Source organism: Serinus canaria, chromosome 1, assembly GCF_022539315.1.
Source record: "Serinus canaria isolate serCan28SL12 chromosome 1, serCan2020, whole genome shotgun sequence".
In the NCBI taxonomy this organism is placed as follows: Eukaryota; Metazoa; Chordata; class Aves; order Passeriformes; family Fringillidae; genus Serinus; species Serinus canaria.
This window is the reverse complement of record NC_066313.1, coordinates 104,402,422-104,421,062: the sequence shown is the minus strand read 5'-3', so window position 1 is coordinate 104,421,062 and position 18,641 is coordinate 104,402,422. Positions and strand designations below refer to the sequence as shown.

Sequence of the window (18,641 nt, the reverse complement as noted above, 5' to 3'; positions counted from 1 at the left end):
TGCTGTGACTGCTTCTTTTTAAATTAATCACCCGGGTTTTTATTGGCAGATTTTGCCCTTCTATACATATGTAAATGAAACTGAATTTAGATATATTTATTCCATTAATGTTTTACAGAGTGTAATTTAGCCTATAGCAGTATGTGTAAAGTATATTTATTTATAATAAAATATCCTTCTATTTTTCTAACAAAGATTTATACTAATATATTAGGTCTAACAGAAGTATGATTTATAGCTTCTGCAAAGCTAGACTTCTGAAGGTGTTTGGGCATTTGCTAAAACAATCCAGTTCTGTACTTAGTTTTATGTTTTCATGTACATTGTTCAACTTGCATGTCATTACTCTGGATAAAAAAAGACATTAAAGCAGTGAAGAGTTCATTCTTCAATAACTCAGAATTAAGAGTATGTGCACATATGCATGTGTATAAATTAGTCTCCAGTAGTCACACAGATTTGAGAAAATGGGACATAATAGAAAAGGACAGTTCTTTTATTTTAGTTAAAGGCATTAATAATTAATAATTTTACAGAGTAAGGAAGCTAAAATTACTCTTATTTCACTGATGGCATTTGTATTCTTATTCCTTATGATAGTTCAAATTAATTTTTTTTCATGTTGTATTACCTTTAAGTTTTTCCTAATTTCTCATTTCTCTTGTGTTCCTTTTTAATGTATATTTTTGTAAAAGCATTACCTTTTAATGAGGTATAACATTTTATAAAATTTTTATTATTCACTTTACATGTGGAAAATAATCTATATTTTTGATAAACATAAAAAAAAGTTTATCTTTGAAATCTTTGAGACGTTTTATTTATCCAGTAGTCTTTCCCCTTTGACCACCATGGAGTATTTAATTCCTTTTTCTTTTTTGATATTAATAAGCTGGATTCCTTTGCACTTCTCTCACAGAAATTTCAATTATTACCTTACAAGTATAGAAGTCTGTCGCAGTTCTTTTCTGACTTCCCTGAAAATCTGTCTGTAATAATTTCATTCAACACAAGGCACAAATTATTCTTTATCAGTGGGCATTTCTAACTCAATTTCTTCAGCAATAGCTATTAAAAAGGTGAATAGTAAATACAAAACTCAGTTTGGTTTGTGGAGGTTTCTTGAGAAGATTTGGAAAAGTCAGCTTGGGTTGATATACATGCAGTTAATATGACTGTGAGAGCTGACAATTGGCAGTTGTCATTCTCATACTCTTTTCAGGTGATAGGAGATTACCTTCTCTTCTGCTGCTGGGACTGAGGAAGAGACAATTTTACAGAGCCATGTGCAATTCTGCTTTTCTACTCGCTGCTTGTTGCTCTATTTTTTTCTACAAATGTAAAACAACATTTATGTAGAACAGGATTTATGTTTAACAGCCAGTCCTCAAGGATGAGTAAAAACCAATAAAGGTCAGAAATTAAGACCAAATACTAAGAAAATTTCTCTTGATATTACTGTAAATAATGTTTACTGGAGCAGCACCACAGAGCAGAATAATGGAGCAATAAGCTCTGCAAGCCCAATACTGGGAAATGGCACCAGTACAACTTACTGATTTTGATGCAAATTTCTTTATACTTTTGAAAGATGTTAAATGCACAGTCAGGGACAATTTTGATAGGTTAATGCACACAGAGTTGAATAGAATCAGAGAATGGTTTGGTATTGAGGTGATCTAAATTACTATCTAGTTCTATTTCTGTACCTGAGCTGGATAATACAATTATATGACCCCCACTTAGAGATTGGCAGATGATTTAAGAGTTGTATTTTTCTCTTTAAGATAAATAGTTTCTTCCTCTATGAGGCTGGACTTTTTTCCTTACCTATTTTTAGGGTATTCACCTTTCTGAGACATTCTTAAATGACTTAACCAACAGAAGACAGATATGCATATTGCTTTATTCTCTAGTGAGTTGCATTTGAACTAATTAGAAGTTCATCTTACTTTATAGCTCAAAAGCTTTTGGTTTCATCCTTGAATGTGCTTTCAAAATTTCCTGTGGTTATTCTTTCTACATTCACAGAAGCTAGTTCTTGGGAGATGTTCTTTTCCACAATTGTTTTCTGATCACCTCAGCATATGGTGCAGATTCTCGTCCTAGTGTCATTATAGCACTCGTTCTGCAGGGCCTTGATTTGCTAAAAAAAGATGTATACAAATGTAGCACTTTTTTGATTGTTTGTTATTATTATCTACCTAATTACTAGTTAACATCTGCTGAATAACAACAATTGGATTATTATAGGATTTTATTTGATTCTTTTCAGGCTAAAACGCTTTCAAGTTTTTACAGTAGCTTTCCTTCAAGTACTATGTAATCTTTTCTTTCTTAAAGGCCTATGCTAAGAAGGCTGCATTAAAAGGTGGTTTGGATAAGACTGTGAGTCTCAGAAAGGATTTATCAGAGATGCACGAGTGGATAACACAAGCTGAAGAAGAATATCTGGAAAGAGATTTTGAGTATAAAACACCTGATGAGTTACAGAAAGCTGTTGAGGAACTGAAGGTAAAAGATAAACTAATTCCTTGAGCTGTGTTCAAACTTATTTTTGAAGCTCTGAATGTAAAGAAAGACAACTCTTTCTTTTGGGAAAATTCTTTTTCAGATCTAGGTGGTTTGAAGTAATTTCTATTTGGAATATGCTAGAAGATATTTGATATTCTTCAATACCACATTACTTTTTTTTTTCCTATTTGCTTTGTTGGATATTGATTTGGATGTAGCTTCAGCATTCTTTTGATTAAGGAATAATTCCTAAAATTTGGGTAGTAGCAGCAGCAGAGTGAAATCAGTTTTATGTCTTCTCTTTGCATTAGAATGCGCAGAAAAAAACAGGACTTGAGAATGCATCTTGGTGTGTGCTATGTATGAACATTATGTCTCTAATATAGAACTATAGAAACAGCATGTTTTGCTCTCAATTAATAATGTTTCCTTCATGTGGGATGAAAATGACCTTTGGACAAAACAACTAATTTGTGATACATGCTTAAATACACTCTTGCTATGCCATTGGATGTGGGCTTAATTCTTATTTCAAAGATGAATTGTTTGGCTTGTGCTATTCAGGAAGCCAGATCATGACCTGACTGTCATCATATTGATGATATCAATGAATCAATAGATCAGCTTTGACAATCCATTGAGCACTTTGTTTTCAAACTGTTCATTTTCCATGTTTTTTTCCAATGTTTGAGAGTTTCAGATCATGCAACTGATGATCTCTTTGTTTACTGACACAAATAATTTGCTGCCAGTCAGAATACACGTAATATAAGGAAATTTATGGAACAACTCAATTGTAAATGAGATAAATATCAAAAGTAAATATTTTCTTTAAATATACAGTTCTTTTTAGTAACTAAATAGCAAAACTCAATTTTATACATTGTGCTGCATAATAAAACAGATAAAGGCATAGTTTTATATACAATCACCATTGTGGATTCCTAGTAGATATTCTGCACCCAGAAGAAGTACAGGCGTGCTCAAACTGTGGCACCTTTTCCTAGGAGATAACCAGATTATTTGCCATGATGTCACAACAGAGAAAATCAGGATCAGAATTCTGTGCTCATTCTGCAGCCCATTTCTTCCCACAGCTAGAGAAGAGGAAAGTCAAGAGCAACTTTATAAACTTCCTCTAGCAATGGCAGCCTGATCACAATAATTCTGGTTCATGGACTTACAGACCCAGGGAGGGAAAAAAATACTGTCAGGAATATGGTTTTGATTTGATGTTTTCTGGGCAGGGAGTTCTCATTGTAAATTCCTGTGAAGGTCTGTAGGCACTGATGACACTTTTTATAGCATCCCTGTTTCCAGTTGTGATATGATTCCAGTCATAGACACCAGAAAGCACTCAGAGGAAACAGTACTAGGTATGAAAATATTTTTCATGAGACCACATACCAAGGGAAGGAGGAGCAAAAGTGTGGAATATGCAACAGAGAAAAAATATTTTCTGACTTTCTTTGTAAATTCACAACAGTGATAGTGCCAAGAAGTATCTTCTTCCCTTTTTTCTTTTTTTTTTGGCCATTCTTGTGATTTTACCATTAAATATGGTAAATATGAATTTATATGAATTCATGATATGTGAATTTATAAGACAACAGGGTTGTTTGGGTTTTTTTGGTCATTTGTGGTTCATAAGTTATGATGCTAAAGGTGCTTGGAGCACTTCTGGGAGGAAAAAAAAAATGCTGAAAGGTTCCATTAGTCTGAGAGCTCCAGAACACTAGATGGTTCTGAGATGTTAAATTTCATTGTGTATTGGCAACAAAATGAAGCTAAAGTTTTTTGGATGGATTCAAGATTTTTTCAGAAAATCTGGGAATTAAATGTCTCCTGTTGTATTTTGTTTTGTTGTAGTTTTGCTTGTGTTTTTTTCTACATCTAGAATTCTGTCAGAGAATTCTGATAGTTACTAGAAATAACTTCCCTTCTTTAATCAGGACTACAACTTCTCTTTCTTTCCTTTTCAGAGAGCAAAGGAGGAAGCCCTGCAGAAAGAAGTGAAAGTGAAGCTTATTACAGATTCCGTGAATAACTTTATAGCAAAGGCTCCACCTGCAGCTCATGAGGCTTTGAAAAAGGAGCTTGATGTTCTAATTACCAGCTACCAGCAACTCTGCAGCAGGCTGAATGGGAAGTGGAAGACTTTGGAGGTTTGATATCTTGTCAGTCTTGTATTTATAGCCCTTCTAACTGCAAGAAGTAAGGTGGAGAGCACAGCTGTATTATCATAGAATTGTGGGTAGCCCAAGGCTATCCTTGCTTTATGAGCCGTATACCAAATACCCCGTGTTATGAGCTCCACACAAAGTTATTTCAAGATCATATCTGCTGGAGAGCTGTATTGCAAGAGAAGAGTGAGACACAGCTCTGAGGTCAGAGACAGCAATGGCTGCTAAAGCTTCTTATCCCTTCTGAGATCAAGCCAGGAATCTGTCTGTTACAGCCCTGTGATGTTCTCTTTGTCAGCTCCTCTAGGCTTCTCTCCTCCATAGCTAAGGGTTTTGGTTGAATGGCCCTGGAGCTGGTCAGGTGGTGTTATCTCAGCATGGAAACAGCACTTGCTCTGCTGGCAAACTGAATATTTCCCATGCATTTTGAGTTGACCCTGTCATTTTGGCCAACTCCATTGCAGATTCTTGCTATGGGAGCATTTTTTTGTTATACACCAGGAACGATGAATTAGGTCTTTTTTTGTTGTTAATGTAGCAAAAGCTAAATTTTGTTTTGTTTGTAATTTGCAAGAGCTAAGTTCATACAGGACGATAATGCACCAGAGTAAAATGTATCTTGTCTGAATTTCACTGTGGGAAATTAGGTGTGTAGTCTAAACTGGTAATCTGCATTTACCCTGATCATTGGTGATGCATTTTTGCATGTTAATATCCCTCTATAACCCTCATTTGATGTGAGCAAAGTTCGGTGAGATGAATGGCACTCTGGGAAGCTTGGTCTGGCAAGAGTGTAATGCATTTCAATAACATTATTTTAACTTGTACTAACAAAGAAAAAAAAAAGGAAAAAATATTATTTATGGAACATTTAAATGTTTTGTTTGTGTATGAAGTGCCATTTTAATCTGTTTATTTAAATATCTTCAGGCACTATATAAATAAAATATTAGACAATAATTTAATTTTGGGAGAATAAGAACATTTCACAACATTATGTTTAGTACTTTAGCACTTAAAAGATCTATAAATTGCTCTCAATGAGTTTTAGAATTAATTTCCATAGAGATTTTAGTCTGAATTCTTAAAAGCTGCTGTTTTATGAACCTGTGATTTAAGCAATTAAAATATAGAATAGCTAAGGAATCTAAGTCCATTTTTATAATAGAGACATAAGTTTCTAACATGGGTCTTTAACAATTCTGATCACTTTTATATTTATATAAGAAAACTTTACAGAAAACATCTAAAGTGGATAATACGTGAAAATGAAGATTCAAGTTGCGTTTTGCAGAAGAGTTCACTTTTTCATGTTATTTTCTGTGGTTTTGCTAAGTTTAAACAAAATGATAGTTTTCTTTTATTAATTTGAATCTGATGGGTGCTGGCAAATAAAATCAAATGACCCCATAAGCTTCAGATATCAACCATGTTGCTTTGGGGAAGAGTCATGAATGTTATCAGTATTTTAATGAGTGAACATTTCTGTGCAATTTTCAATCTAAATAAACCTTTTCTTTGTCAGGAGGTATGGGCGTGTTGGCGTGAATTATTGTCATATTTGGATGCAGAAAATAAATGGTTGAATGAGATTGAACTGAAACTCAAAGCAACTGAAAATGTCCAGGGAGGGGCAGAAGAGATTTCTGAGTCTTTAGATGTAAGTGCTGACTTAAATAATAACCCAGTTGTATGTGTTGATAAATTGTAAATTTCATGTCATTCTAAACTAACTATGAACACTAAACAATGTTCGCATTATGTGTGAACAAGGTGCAGAATATTTCAAAAGTCCTATTTTCTTACTAGAGTTAACAAAGTTAACTCTAGTAAGAAGTTTTGAATTCAGATCCACCTAAATCAAACAATAATTAAATGCCTTCATCTGGGTTTCATATACAGTTTTGGTAATTCTAAAATGAACATTCTTAAAAAAATCAAAACCCTCACTTCAGCCAGTGAAAAAAATGTTGAAGGCTTCAGAGAGGACAAGTTTTCATCATAACTTTGTTTATTATTCTTTAATTTTTATTCACAGAGCTTTTAAAATTAGTAGAAATTAAATTAATGCTTGTAGTGCATGAAAATAAAAAAATATTGCATTGATAATCCTTTTTTTGCTGTTGAATTTCATCCATTTAGATACTCAAGCAGGATTTTTATATTAAGGTACAAGTACTCTCACTGAACTCCTTAGGCACAGTCTAGATCTTTAAAATTAAGCATTAAATTTATTGCTATATGAAAAATCCTTGTGCTTTATGTTACATAGTACAGAACATTAGTTGTCAAGGCATGAAACATAAATATTTAATCTTTTTTTCTCTACTTTTGTTGTATATGAAATGTGAAATTTCTTTCATATATTTTTAAGGAAAATTGGGATGACTTTGTAGAACCTTATTTACAAAAAGGAAAAATAAACTGCTTTTTTTGACTTTTTTCAGTCTTTGGAACGTTTAATGAGACACCCAGAAGATAATCGCAACCAGATTCGGGAGCTGGCTCAGACTTTGACAGATGGTGGGATCATGGATGAGTTGATCAATGAGAAACTTGAGAGGTTCAACAGTCGGTGGGAAGAACTTCAGCAGGAGGTATATTTAGTGCTCATCCTGCTAAGTGGAGGACAGTCTAACACCATGTAAAAAATAAACGAGTTATTTTGTTGGTGCAGTTCCTAAAGAGGTTCCTAAACAAACACAATTCTACATTAGAAGTGGTTTCATGGGTGTGGTGGGCTAGCTCCAGCAGGCAACACAGCACCACAGGACTCCACATCCCATGGTACTTTAGTGGAGATTATAGAAAAGGCAAAAATGAGAAAACTCATAGATTGAGATTAGGATCATTTTATAAGTGAAAGATGAAATAGGGTAAAAGCAAGTGGTGCAGAAGAAATTACCTCCAGGAGACTAATGTTCAACCAGTCCTCATGCAATAACAATTTTGGAAATGATTTTCCTCACCTCTTTTTGTTGTTGAGCATGGCCCTGTGTGGTGCTCTGGTCACCTGTGTCCTTTCAAAGCCCAGCCTGCTCACTGGAAGGGGCAGAGTGAGAAAGACCTGGGTGCTGTTGAAGCCCTGCTCAGCAATGGCTGAAACATTCCTGCATTATCAATGCTGTTTTGGCCACCAATAAAAACCACTGAACCATACAGGCTACTGTGAAGAAAATTAACTCACTCCAAGCCAAAACCAGTAAAGTGGGTAACCCCAAAATTTCAAAATTGGAGTGATCTTTTAGTGGACTGAATCTTTAATTGCATATTTAGGATGTTTTCTCTGACAAAATTCTTAGCAAGATGCAAAATATTTTAAAACTAATAATGAGTAATATCTGTTAAAGATAAATTTTTACAAATATTAATAAGTGTATTTGTATAAATGAAAGTGATAAAAAGACAGTTCAATATAGAAATGTGTGACACAAGGAGAGCCAAATCTAGCAATATGCTATAAATGTGAGGCAAATATCAGTTCAGTACTTTGGTGAAGATCAGAAAGAATTATTAGGGAAAGACCTAGCAAAGGATGTAGACAGCCCCTTTCTGACTGTAACCAGAACATGCTCGAAGATAAGCTACAAATACTGTCAAAAATGATTCAGTTACAATGATAGAAATGATGCACAAGTGCAGATTTTTGGAAAGCAGCTGTATTAGAAGGATGACAATCTACCATGAAAATGAAAAAAAAAAGTTTCTTTTGTGGTGCTAGAAATATATTTGTTTTTGAAAACAGTGGAAGTAAAACCACTGCAATAAAAATTATAAGAGAGTCCTCAGCTGTTCTGAGAATAAACTTGAAGGATGGGGAGGGAAAGAGCCTGGTGGTACTGCTGGTGCAGTGCTGGCACACACATAATTCTGTGTAGCTGGACAGTGTCTGAAAAGTAAATATAAATTTCTGTATATATTCTCTTTTTGTAGCACTTATTTTTTTTTTATCACCTCACTTCTGTTTGAAAGCAGAAACACTCTCTGGAATTCTGCTTCTTGGTATTTGTTTTTGTTTTTTTACTGATTAGAAGACTAGGAATATACAGAAGGCTTCCAGGGTGTGAGAGCAACACTTTTAAATAGACTATTTGAGTGACAGTTGAATACTATTCAGTCATCATTCATAGATATTAAATCAAAATTCCTAAGGATGCAGAGATTTAATTGTCAAAAGCACATAATGAAGATGTTGTGTGAAATTCTGGAAACAATTTGGATGAGTCTATAGGCAAAATATATTAGAAATGTATTCACTGCTCTCCAATTTCATTCAAAAGTAGAAATAGTTGGGGTGGAAATCTTCTTTAAAAGCTTCTTTGAAAGCTTGATCAGATATTGAGTTGTTAAATACTAATGGTGAGATCTGAACTGAAGTGGAACAACATGCTTTTTTCTTCATAGGTTCCTGATATTGAATTTTCTGTGCTGTTTGTGTAGTTGCTTGAAATTCAAGCAGCATTCTCCTTGTATAAAAATATATTGCAGGCACATAACACAAATCAGCTCAAGTTCAAGGTCACTTCTTCAGACAGGCTAATTGGCAGTCCTAAAGTGGTGATGTTACTTGTTTTTATTTGAATAATTTTGCAAGTAATTACCAAGACAATAAGCTCATGTGGGCAGAAACTGATATGTGAAATATTTATTCATTGCTAATAGAGCAACCAAACCAACCTATTTCTATATGAATGATGCTGCAAGACAATGCATCTTTGCTACTGAGATAGAGATTCATTTTTAAAGGCAGATAATGGCTTCATGTTTGTGTGCCTTATCTTCTTTAGTTAACAAAGAGTGAGTGTTTAGTTTGCTTTTGAACATTTGGGGCTGACTGATAGCAAGGTATACCCTGTCCTTACTTTTCAAGGACTGATTCACTCACAACTCCATATATAGGATTTAAGAAACACTGAAGAATTTGAAGCTAATATTGCAAGCAACTATCAGTGTTTAAAGTGATTTACATCCTGTCCAACAAGCTTCAGAAATGTCAATCAGATATTCTTGAGACTGTTCTTGCAAAAAACATTATTGTTCTTTCAAAAAACTGTCCAAAACATTATTGTTCAAATGGGCTTTACACTAGACTCAAATATTACTATTGGGTCCTGTCTCTTAATTCATTTTAGGACTCCCCTGAAGATTATCTTTGGTTTCTCTCAAAGAGCAGGCATTCGTCATTTGGCATAATTTTTCTGTTTTACTCTCCTCTCCAGAGGAGAAAGAATATTTCCTACCCCATATCCACATAATTGCTTTGAAGGCTGCTAAGAAAGCTGCTTTTACAAGTTCTGAGGCATTATCTGCTGGCAGTGATAACCTAAAGAGATAGGAAGTCTTCTTTGGTATAGTTTGCTGTTTTGGAATTCAGTCAATCAAAGTTGAGTATCACTGAATGGCTGGGAGGTAAAATATTTGAAGCCATTTACTCTATAAGCACACTGGATAATACTCTTAGAACTTGCAGAAAATTTGGTTCTAGGTTGGAGGGTATTAAAAATTAATGGGTCCTAAAAAAATGTTTTGAATTAAAAAAAAAAAAGTTCCTAATAAAAATCTAAGCACAAATATTAATCCACTCTGAGATTAAGGGGAGATTAACGTGTTTGGAGTTTGATGCAAGGGGTACAGAGGTGTTTATATATCCCAGTCACAACCATTATATCACCAAGTCCAGCTAAATTTTAAAGTAATTTAAACAAGTTAGGAAGGAATTTTAACTATTCCTAACTTTTAAACTTTTCCTGGGGCAACATTTCTCAATAACACAAGAGTATAACTGAGACAAAAAAAACACCCAAGAAGCTAAGATTTATGCCTTTTTTAACAGATTCCTTTCCATGAGCTGTAACTTATAAGAAAATTAATGAATTTATTTCTGCATTTTAAATAAATGTACCCTGTAGTAAATGTGCTATAATTTTTGAAATATTTTCTTCTGTAATTCTTCATCAGTTCAGCTACTGAGTACTGCCTCAACAACATTATTTGTTTTTAAACTTAAAACTCCAACTGATGTCTTAGTAACTGCATGTGTGACTGATGTCCTTATATAGATTAAATGTGTTATTTAAGCAAAAAAATGGCAATATCTATTAATAGAACATTATAAAATTCAACATTAAAGAATTAACTATATTCCTTTCCATTAATTCTGCATTTAATGTGGATAATATGCAGTGTTGCTATTTCCTGCATTTAGCCTTGACCTTTCGTAAATTGTAAATCTGTTTATGCAGGACATCACATCATAAAAAGTGTTTGCTTATCATCAAAGCAGTAAAAATCTATAAAAGCCCCGTAGAGACCTAAATAAAAAAATTATTCAATTTTTTTTTCATTTATCTATTATTCTGATAGTGCCTAACAGCAGATTTTTTTTTCTTTGAATTAGTTTTCCTTGGCAGCTGTCAACATTTTGATGGCTCAGAAATAATTAAACTGTTGTTTATTTTCCTGAGATTTTTTGTTTGACAATTAACTGTCAGCCACTTCTCTTTAAAGCCCAAAGCCTTCAGCTTTATTGACTATGATCTGATAGCAAAGCTGGAACTTCTTGTTATGTTCTCAGACCCATTTTAACACAGTGTTAAGCTATCTATTTTTTTTTTTTTTTGTTCACAATGAAATAGAAAACCCAGAATATTTGAGGGAACAAATAAACAAATTGAACCTGCCAGAACATCATACATTAAAATATTTTTATATTACAAATATTTAAAATTTCAACTCTGAACTCTCACATGTCTTTAAACTATAGGCTCACAGACAGATGTGAGTTGGAAGGACAAATTTGAAGCTCAGGTCCACAGATGTAAGTGTGTAGAAGGACTACTCCTTTTTGTAAAGCATTCTAATGCTTGTGCCCACCAACAACTCTTTTCTGCTGAAAGAGAAGAAGGTGGCTTCTCAATATTGGGGCATTCTCCTTGACTGAATTTATTCAATATTCTGCAATGCCAGTGGTAGTACCAGGCTCCTACTTAGTGGAAAAGATTAGATCTTTGAATCAACTGTTGTGCACTGGAGAAATATGTTAAATTACAGGTGTATCATACCTTTTATAAGATTACTGTACAGATTTTCAATCCATTTGTTGTGGGAATTCAACGAGGTCAGCTGTGAGCTTGACTTTAGATGAACACACAAGGCAGGGTCAGTTTCCAGTGAGCAATATAGACAAAAAAATATAAGTTGCACCCACTGAGAAAATCACCACAGGTCTGAAGGTACTATTTCCCAAAATTCAGCTGTGTGTCTCTTCTCCCATTGCCAAAATAATTCCTCTCTTCTACTGCTGCATTCATGTCTTGGTCTGACATCATCCATTCATTCACTTAAACCATTCACAGCTTTGGAAAAAGATGTACTTTCAGCCATTTGGAAGAGGCAAAATGTCACACAGGTTCTCAGGCTGTAATCAAATTCCCTCTGAGGAAAATGAAAGGGGAATTTTTTGTCTTTGTGTGTGTGTTGTGTGCACATAAACACATCACAGGCATGAATGTATATTTATCTGACTTTATATTGCTTGAAATGCAAGTGTAAAAATTCAGTTAGACTCAGGTGAGGATTGGTTTTAATTTTTTTTTTAGCTTTTCTTCTATTTAATAATATTTGATCATATTTGATTTATTTGATAATATTTTATCAATGAGTTCGGGAATATTTTTTTTTTCCTGTTGTACTCTAAGATAGGATTTTGATATACATAGTTTCTGATGATATCAGCACAAAGATGACAATATTCCAATCACCCTTTATTCTTTATAGGATTTTAAATCTTTGGGAATTTGCATGCATTCTGCTACTTCATTGCATGAATGCACTTTGCTTCTCAGGCTGGCAGCAAATGTATCTGTACTTTTAAAAATCTCTAATTCCAAATAGTAGTTAGCATGGACAGCATTTAACAGAGGTTCAAAGCTTCAGGTGTTGTTATAAAACTAGTTCATCAGATAGATATAACACCAGATTTGTGTCCAGTATTTTGAATTCTTCAGAAAGTGCAGGCACTTGTTTGGGTGACTCATAAGAATGGAACCTTATAGGAGTCTTATTTTAAATGGTGAGCTTCTCTGCACCTAAGGGCACTGCTGCCCTCAGGAGGAATGGATTCTGCAGTGTGTTAGTCCCAACAGTGAACCACAGAGATCAGTAAAAGCAGGGAAGTTCTTCCATGGTTCTTCCATGCTTCCAGGAGGACAATCATATCCATTAGGTGCAGAAAGCTAATTATCCTGTTTCTAATGTGTCTTTCAATCCACCCCACAGTGACACAGACAGATTGGTAGAGAGTCTGTGTCCTGTCCAGGCTTTCACATCAATAGTAAGGACTGCCAAGGTAAAACCACTGCCAAGGAAGCAGTGGTTTTTAAACTCGCTGTTTTGAACAGGCTGAGAAGGTTTTTATGTTAAAATCTCAAATCAGATGAAGATAAAAGTCATTTAAGTAGCAAGCCTTAGTACTGCAGTAGGGTAATAATACCTTGGTGCTTTAGGTGCTCCCATTAAGACTGACAGCATGAGTCTGATATGCAAAGCTGCTCAGTTCCAGAGAAGGTTCCTGGAACTTGAAGTGATACAAGATTATCTGATCAGTTGTTTTGAAATAGCACAAAGCAGCTTACAAAAGCAAATATAGAAAATACTGGTTGGATTCTTATCCTTTAACTAAGTCTAACAGCTAGCAAGAATGCTCACTAGAAATCATCTTCTTCATTTGTTATACGTAGAGTTCTGTGAGAATCTGAGCTCTGTGAAGAAGGTGCACATATATCAAATATTCTCACTGAATTGCTGAGAGATATTTTTGTTCAAGGCAAGAGTGTTGTAATGGGTATGAAATCAAATTAAAGTATAGCTGGCTTACCAGAGAGAAAAGTGTGATTTGACTTGAAAAATGGCAGGACACCTAGAAATGTTATTTAAAGGGTGCTTGCTTTCACCTTTGATTCATGTCAAATTAACTTAGTCACCTTATTCTGTGGCCAGCATTATGCTGGGCTTGTACACAGAAAAACTGTGCTGTATTTGAAGTTGTTGATAATTATAATGTGCTTTGTATAAAGCAGAAACTCTGCTAGGCAGTAGCTGGGGACCAAATAAAATATGAATCTGTGGGTAGACACAATGACAGATGGAAGAATGTACCAGGTTGTTACCTGATAGATATCTTATTAAAGTGTTGCAAATACTGTTTAGAGTTGACTCATTTATGTGAAGTGTTTAATATATGTGTCTTCTAAGGACAACTTGGATGGAGAATTTATTGTCCTGATTTGTTAAATAGTAAACCGAGCTCCTTTGAAAGGAAAACATCCTCCAAAAAAGATTGTGTAAAAAACCATGGTGGCACTGCTGGTGGTGGAGAAGCAAGATTCAGCTTCTTAATTTTTTTTCCCCACAGGAGGAAGAAAGTAGGCATTGCCTCTTCCAAACAGCTATTTATGCTTCATATAAGAGAAATCCAGCTCAAGAGAGTCTTTATCCCTCTCACTTACTGAGGTGGATTGCTTTGGATAGGATTGTGATGACAGTAACCCTATTCTCAGTAAACAAAGTCTATTGAATTATATAACAAGATCAGGAGGACCTCTGTGCCTCAGAAAGAAAGACAGCACTTTCAGGATGGTTTGCTTGTGCAGCTTTGCCATCTTGCACTCTGAATAGAAATCCTCAGTTTACACTTTGGATTTCTTTTTTTGGCATCCTTTACTTTTTAGAACTTGTCTGTGCAATCTGAGTGTTGTTTGTTTCTTAAGGAGAAAACTGAATGGGTGGCAAAAAGATGCGCAATTTATCCTACAAAAAGGTGGATGGGCAACGTCAGGAATCCTGTGTCTGGTTCTTTGCCTGAACTTTTTTGGGAAAAAAAAATGTGTGGAAAAAAATGTATTATATGCATTATTACTGTGCAAGCTGATAACATTGTCATTGTTCCTAGGCCGTGAGAAGACAGAAAAGTCTTGAGCAGAGCATTCAATCTGCACAGGAGACTGACAAAGCCCTGCGCCTGATCCAAGAGTCTCTGGCTGCTATTGACAAACAGTTAACAGCCTACACTGCTGACAGAGTGGATGCAGCACAGGTCCCTCAGGAAGCACAGGTAAGTTAGACACAGGCTGAGCTTACATGTTTACTAGTTTTCTTAATTAACCAGAGTGTTTGGTTGTCCCTCAGCCTCTCATTAAAGAGGATTTGCAACATGATCAGCGTGAAAGTGCAAGCAAATTTTGTGTGGGATTACTTTGAGAAGTTTAAGCTACTCTCCTAGAAAAGTCATATTTTCCTTCTGATTTATACACTAGTCAAGAAGATGTAAAGGGCCATAAATGTCATGGAAGACTATGCAGTAATTTTAAAAAGGCAAGGGTAAACAACATGGTTCTTTAAAATCCAGCTCCCTTCCTAGAAAAAGAAAACTCATCATCCTCACTACTCAGATAACTCTTTTGCAAAGGTGATTTTGTGGTTTATTAATAAATTATTGAAACATAGACAACGTTGATAATTATTTCATAATGTGCACATCAATGTACTACATTTTAATTTTTACAGCTCATATAAGTTCAAGAGAAAAAACTTTTCTTAATCTTTACACATGGTTTATTTAGCCTTTGAAATAAAAATGTACATCTAAATATCATTTTTGCTCTTTCTTTCTTTCTTCTGTAAGGTCTGCTTTACTGCAGCATTAAGATGGTAAGAATATGAATGAAATAAAACCAAACATCTCTGTGATAAAACTACCAACACTCTACAGTGTTATATACCTCAGTTTCTCTGGTAATTCCATCTAAATTTAGGCAGCTAGATTATGATAATAAACAGGGAAAAAAAGCTACAGGGAAGTTGAAAAGGAGCATTTTATAATGATTTTAGAAGAAATATTAAATAATGGGTTTCTTGGCATGCCTGTAGAGTTCTAAATAATTCTACAAAATAATAATCTTATATAATGTACTTTAGATAGTCTTAAATATATTCAGAGATGAATATATGCAGCCCTGAAAATATTTTTTTTAATGTTACTATGTTTTTTGAATTAACATGTAGATGGGTGTGCCTTTCAGTTGCTTTTTGTGTGTGTGTGTTCTTGGAGGTAATGCAGTTATTTTTATGTGTATGTTGGGACTACAAATGCTATATTTGTAGAAAAAGGATCATATATAGATTCAGTCTTTTTTTGAAAAAAAATTTTATCCTGCTTTATTTTTTTCTAATTTATATCAATATAATATCAGATTTAGAACAAAATTGCTTCAGTTGGAATCCTAAACAATGTTTGGCATGTGTTAATCTCTTGAATTACTGTTCTTCTTCCTAGAAGTATGAATGATGTAAGCAATTTTCTTAATGATGTAAAAATTACCATTTTTAAAGATGTATCACTTCAATTTCTCATCTTGTATTTTTATTAATTGAATACATAAGGAAAAAACATTATATGAAAATGCACTTATTTTTCTGGTGTGTTTGGACCCTTAAATGTTTCACCTGTCCTGTGGATCCATCTGATTTATGTGCATTGTCAGGTACCATATTGAGAGTTACTACAGACTGGGTAAAAGGAAGTAATTCAGAACTTCAAAACCTGAAGCAGCACAAAACCTAACAACCTTAATTAGCTGACTTTCATAAGAAGATTTCAGCTCAGTCCTTTTGTAGAACTTGTTATTTTTTGGAGATTTTATTGTCCAATGTCCGGTTCACTCGATTGTATTATATCCACTGTGGGAAAACCAGCATAGAGACTGCTGAGTTTTCCCCTTCATGTTTTCATTTTATGGTGCCAGTGAGACCTAATGAAAAAAAACTTAATTAACAACTGAACAGGTCTAAAGCAAATATTGAAGTTCTCTGAAGTTCAGTTTTGAATCTCTTTAAAATCCTTAGAGGGAAAGGGAATAAACAATCATATTTATGTGTGTAGATAGAGTGAGACAATCCCCCAGCTAAGAGCCACCCCAGCCAGTGGCAGAACAGGCACACCCTGAGTGCCCCCCTCTCCTGTGGAGCTCTGCTGGCACCATTCTTTTTTAGAGCTGAAAACAGTTCATTCACGTAAGGTACCTACAAGAGTGTCTGAACAGCTGGAATGGGAATCTTCCAGTCAGTGATGCTGCTTTTTGGGCAGGGATCAGTTTATCCATGCTGAGGGATTTAGCAACCCATTCAGCCCAAATGTGTTTCATTTCTAAAAGAACACGTGGGGGAAATTTATAATCAGAAAGCTGCTGAGCTTTGGAGCTCTGTGTGTTTGCTTCAAAACTTTCGAGTCCATTTAAAGCATTCATAGGAGGAATAATCTTTGTTTCAGCTGATCAGAAATTAACCTGAGAAAAAAATTATATTTAGCTCCTCTTTTTTTAAGCAAAATGATCAGTTTAGTTTATTCAGAAACTTGACAGAAAGGGGAGTCCAGTGTGTGCTGCTCTTAGGATCACTTTTTGAATGTAAATTCTGTGTGCTTCTTACTCCACCATGTGGCGCTGAGACTTTAATGCTAGAAAGCCAATGTTACCTGAATTATTTGGAGTACAACTAAAGATGATGTTTTCAGACAAAAAAAAAACCAAACAGCAACCACACAGATAAATCAGTTCAGATTACTCAAGGCCCAATTATGACAAAATCTTGAGTGAGGTAAAATCTCAAGCAATATTGCAAAAGGAAAGATTATTTGTTTGTATGCTTGATCTCATGATCCCAGTGGAAGAATTTTTCATATTTCTTAACTTACCAAAAAAATACAGAGAATGAAGTCATCATCACAAGAATTTGAAGTTGGTGGCTTTTTTAAAGTATTCATTAACTGATAAGAGAAAAATAAATCTGTACCGAAAATATTACATTTGTATGACAAAATACTTTCCAAATTATTATTTTGTGGCTTTGTTATTCAATGACTTTTGATGGAAGAGAGAATTTCTACTTTGTATTTCTGTTTTTTCTGAGTGACTACATGAATATTTTTACATTATGGGAAAGAAAATCAACTTATTTCATTTCTCACCTGTGTATGACAAATCAACTTGTCTGTTGTTCTCCCCAGTCAACTATATAAGTTGTGGTGTGGAGAATAATTTAATACTGTGTTTTTGAAAAGTACAAAAATAATCTACTTTTGTAATAAAATCCTTGGATATTTTCAGTTCTGTAAAATTAAGAACTACATGCCTTGTTTTCTAAGTGAAGGTGTCTATTATACTGCTTTTATAATATCTTTGTGCTTTGTTCAAAACTAAAGTTAATGTGATGATGATAAAGTAGAAGAATGGTTCAGTTGTTCAAGAGGTCACTTGACAGGATGATGCTGTGCTTCATTGCCTTCAGACCAATATTTTGGGGCAAAGAACTCAGAGTTGTCTACTTAGGAAAGTGTTTAAGTTATCTACACTTTCCTTTCCTCTGCTGGAAATTGTGAGGATTGTTTTGTTCAGCCAAGTGTGGATCAGTGGTCAGAGGGAAGAGCTGATGAGTTTTATTCAAAAGTTTACATTTTGTTATATATTAAGTTTAAATATCTGTGCAGATTTCTGTACTGTGCAGGTTGTCACCCTCTACACATCTCCATAGTATCTGAACACTGTGTTTTAACTGCATTTGTCATGTCCAACTTGCTCAGAATTGCCCTGTCAGTCATAGTTCTACCTTATTCTACCTCTCTTTTCTCATTTGGACTCTCCATTTAATATTTTTTGATGTTAGTGTCCATAAGAAAGCATACAGTTTGAGTTAAGAATTAGCTGTATGCCATTTGTGCTGTATCATCATCTTCTGTGTGTTATATACATTCATATTTATACTTTATACTTTTATTTATATGAATCAAAGTTTTGTAAATTTCCTGAAAGATTGACAGTGATGGCAAATGAGAATCCCTAACCTGTAGGGCACAATAATTTATGCACAGTAGTATTTCTTCATTACACAGTA

The 18,641-nt window shown here is 34.4% G+C and overlaps 1 protein-coding gene across 6 annotated transcripts in view; it reads left to right on the top strand.

Annotated features, from left to right (window-relative positions):
- DMD (dystrophin) overlaps positions 1–18,641 on the top strand; it is a 971,087-nt gene that overhangs the window by 333,149 nt on the left and 619,297 nt on the right. For all 6 annotated transcript variants that reach the window (XM_050969735.1, XM_050969772.1, XM_050969742.1 and 3 more), the window contains 5 exons: positions 2,344–2,514; positions 4,497–4,679; positions 6,223–6,357; positions 7,145–7,294; positions 14,647–14,808. In XM_050969735.1, coding sequence (XP_050825692.1) covers positions 2,344–2,514; positions 4,497–4,679; positions 6,223–6,357; positions 7,145–7,294; positions 14,647–14,808 — 801 coding nt within the window. The remainder of the gene's footprint in view (positions 1–2,343; positions 2,515–4,496; positions 4,680–6,222; positions 6,358–7,144; positions 7,295–14,646; positions 14,809–18,641) is intronic.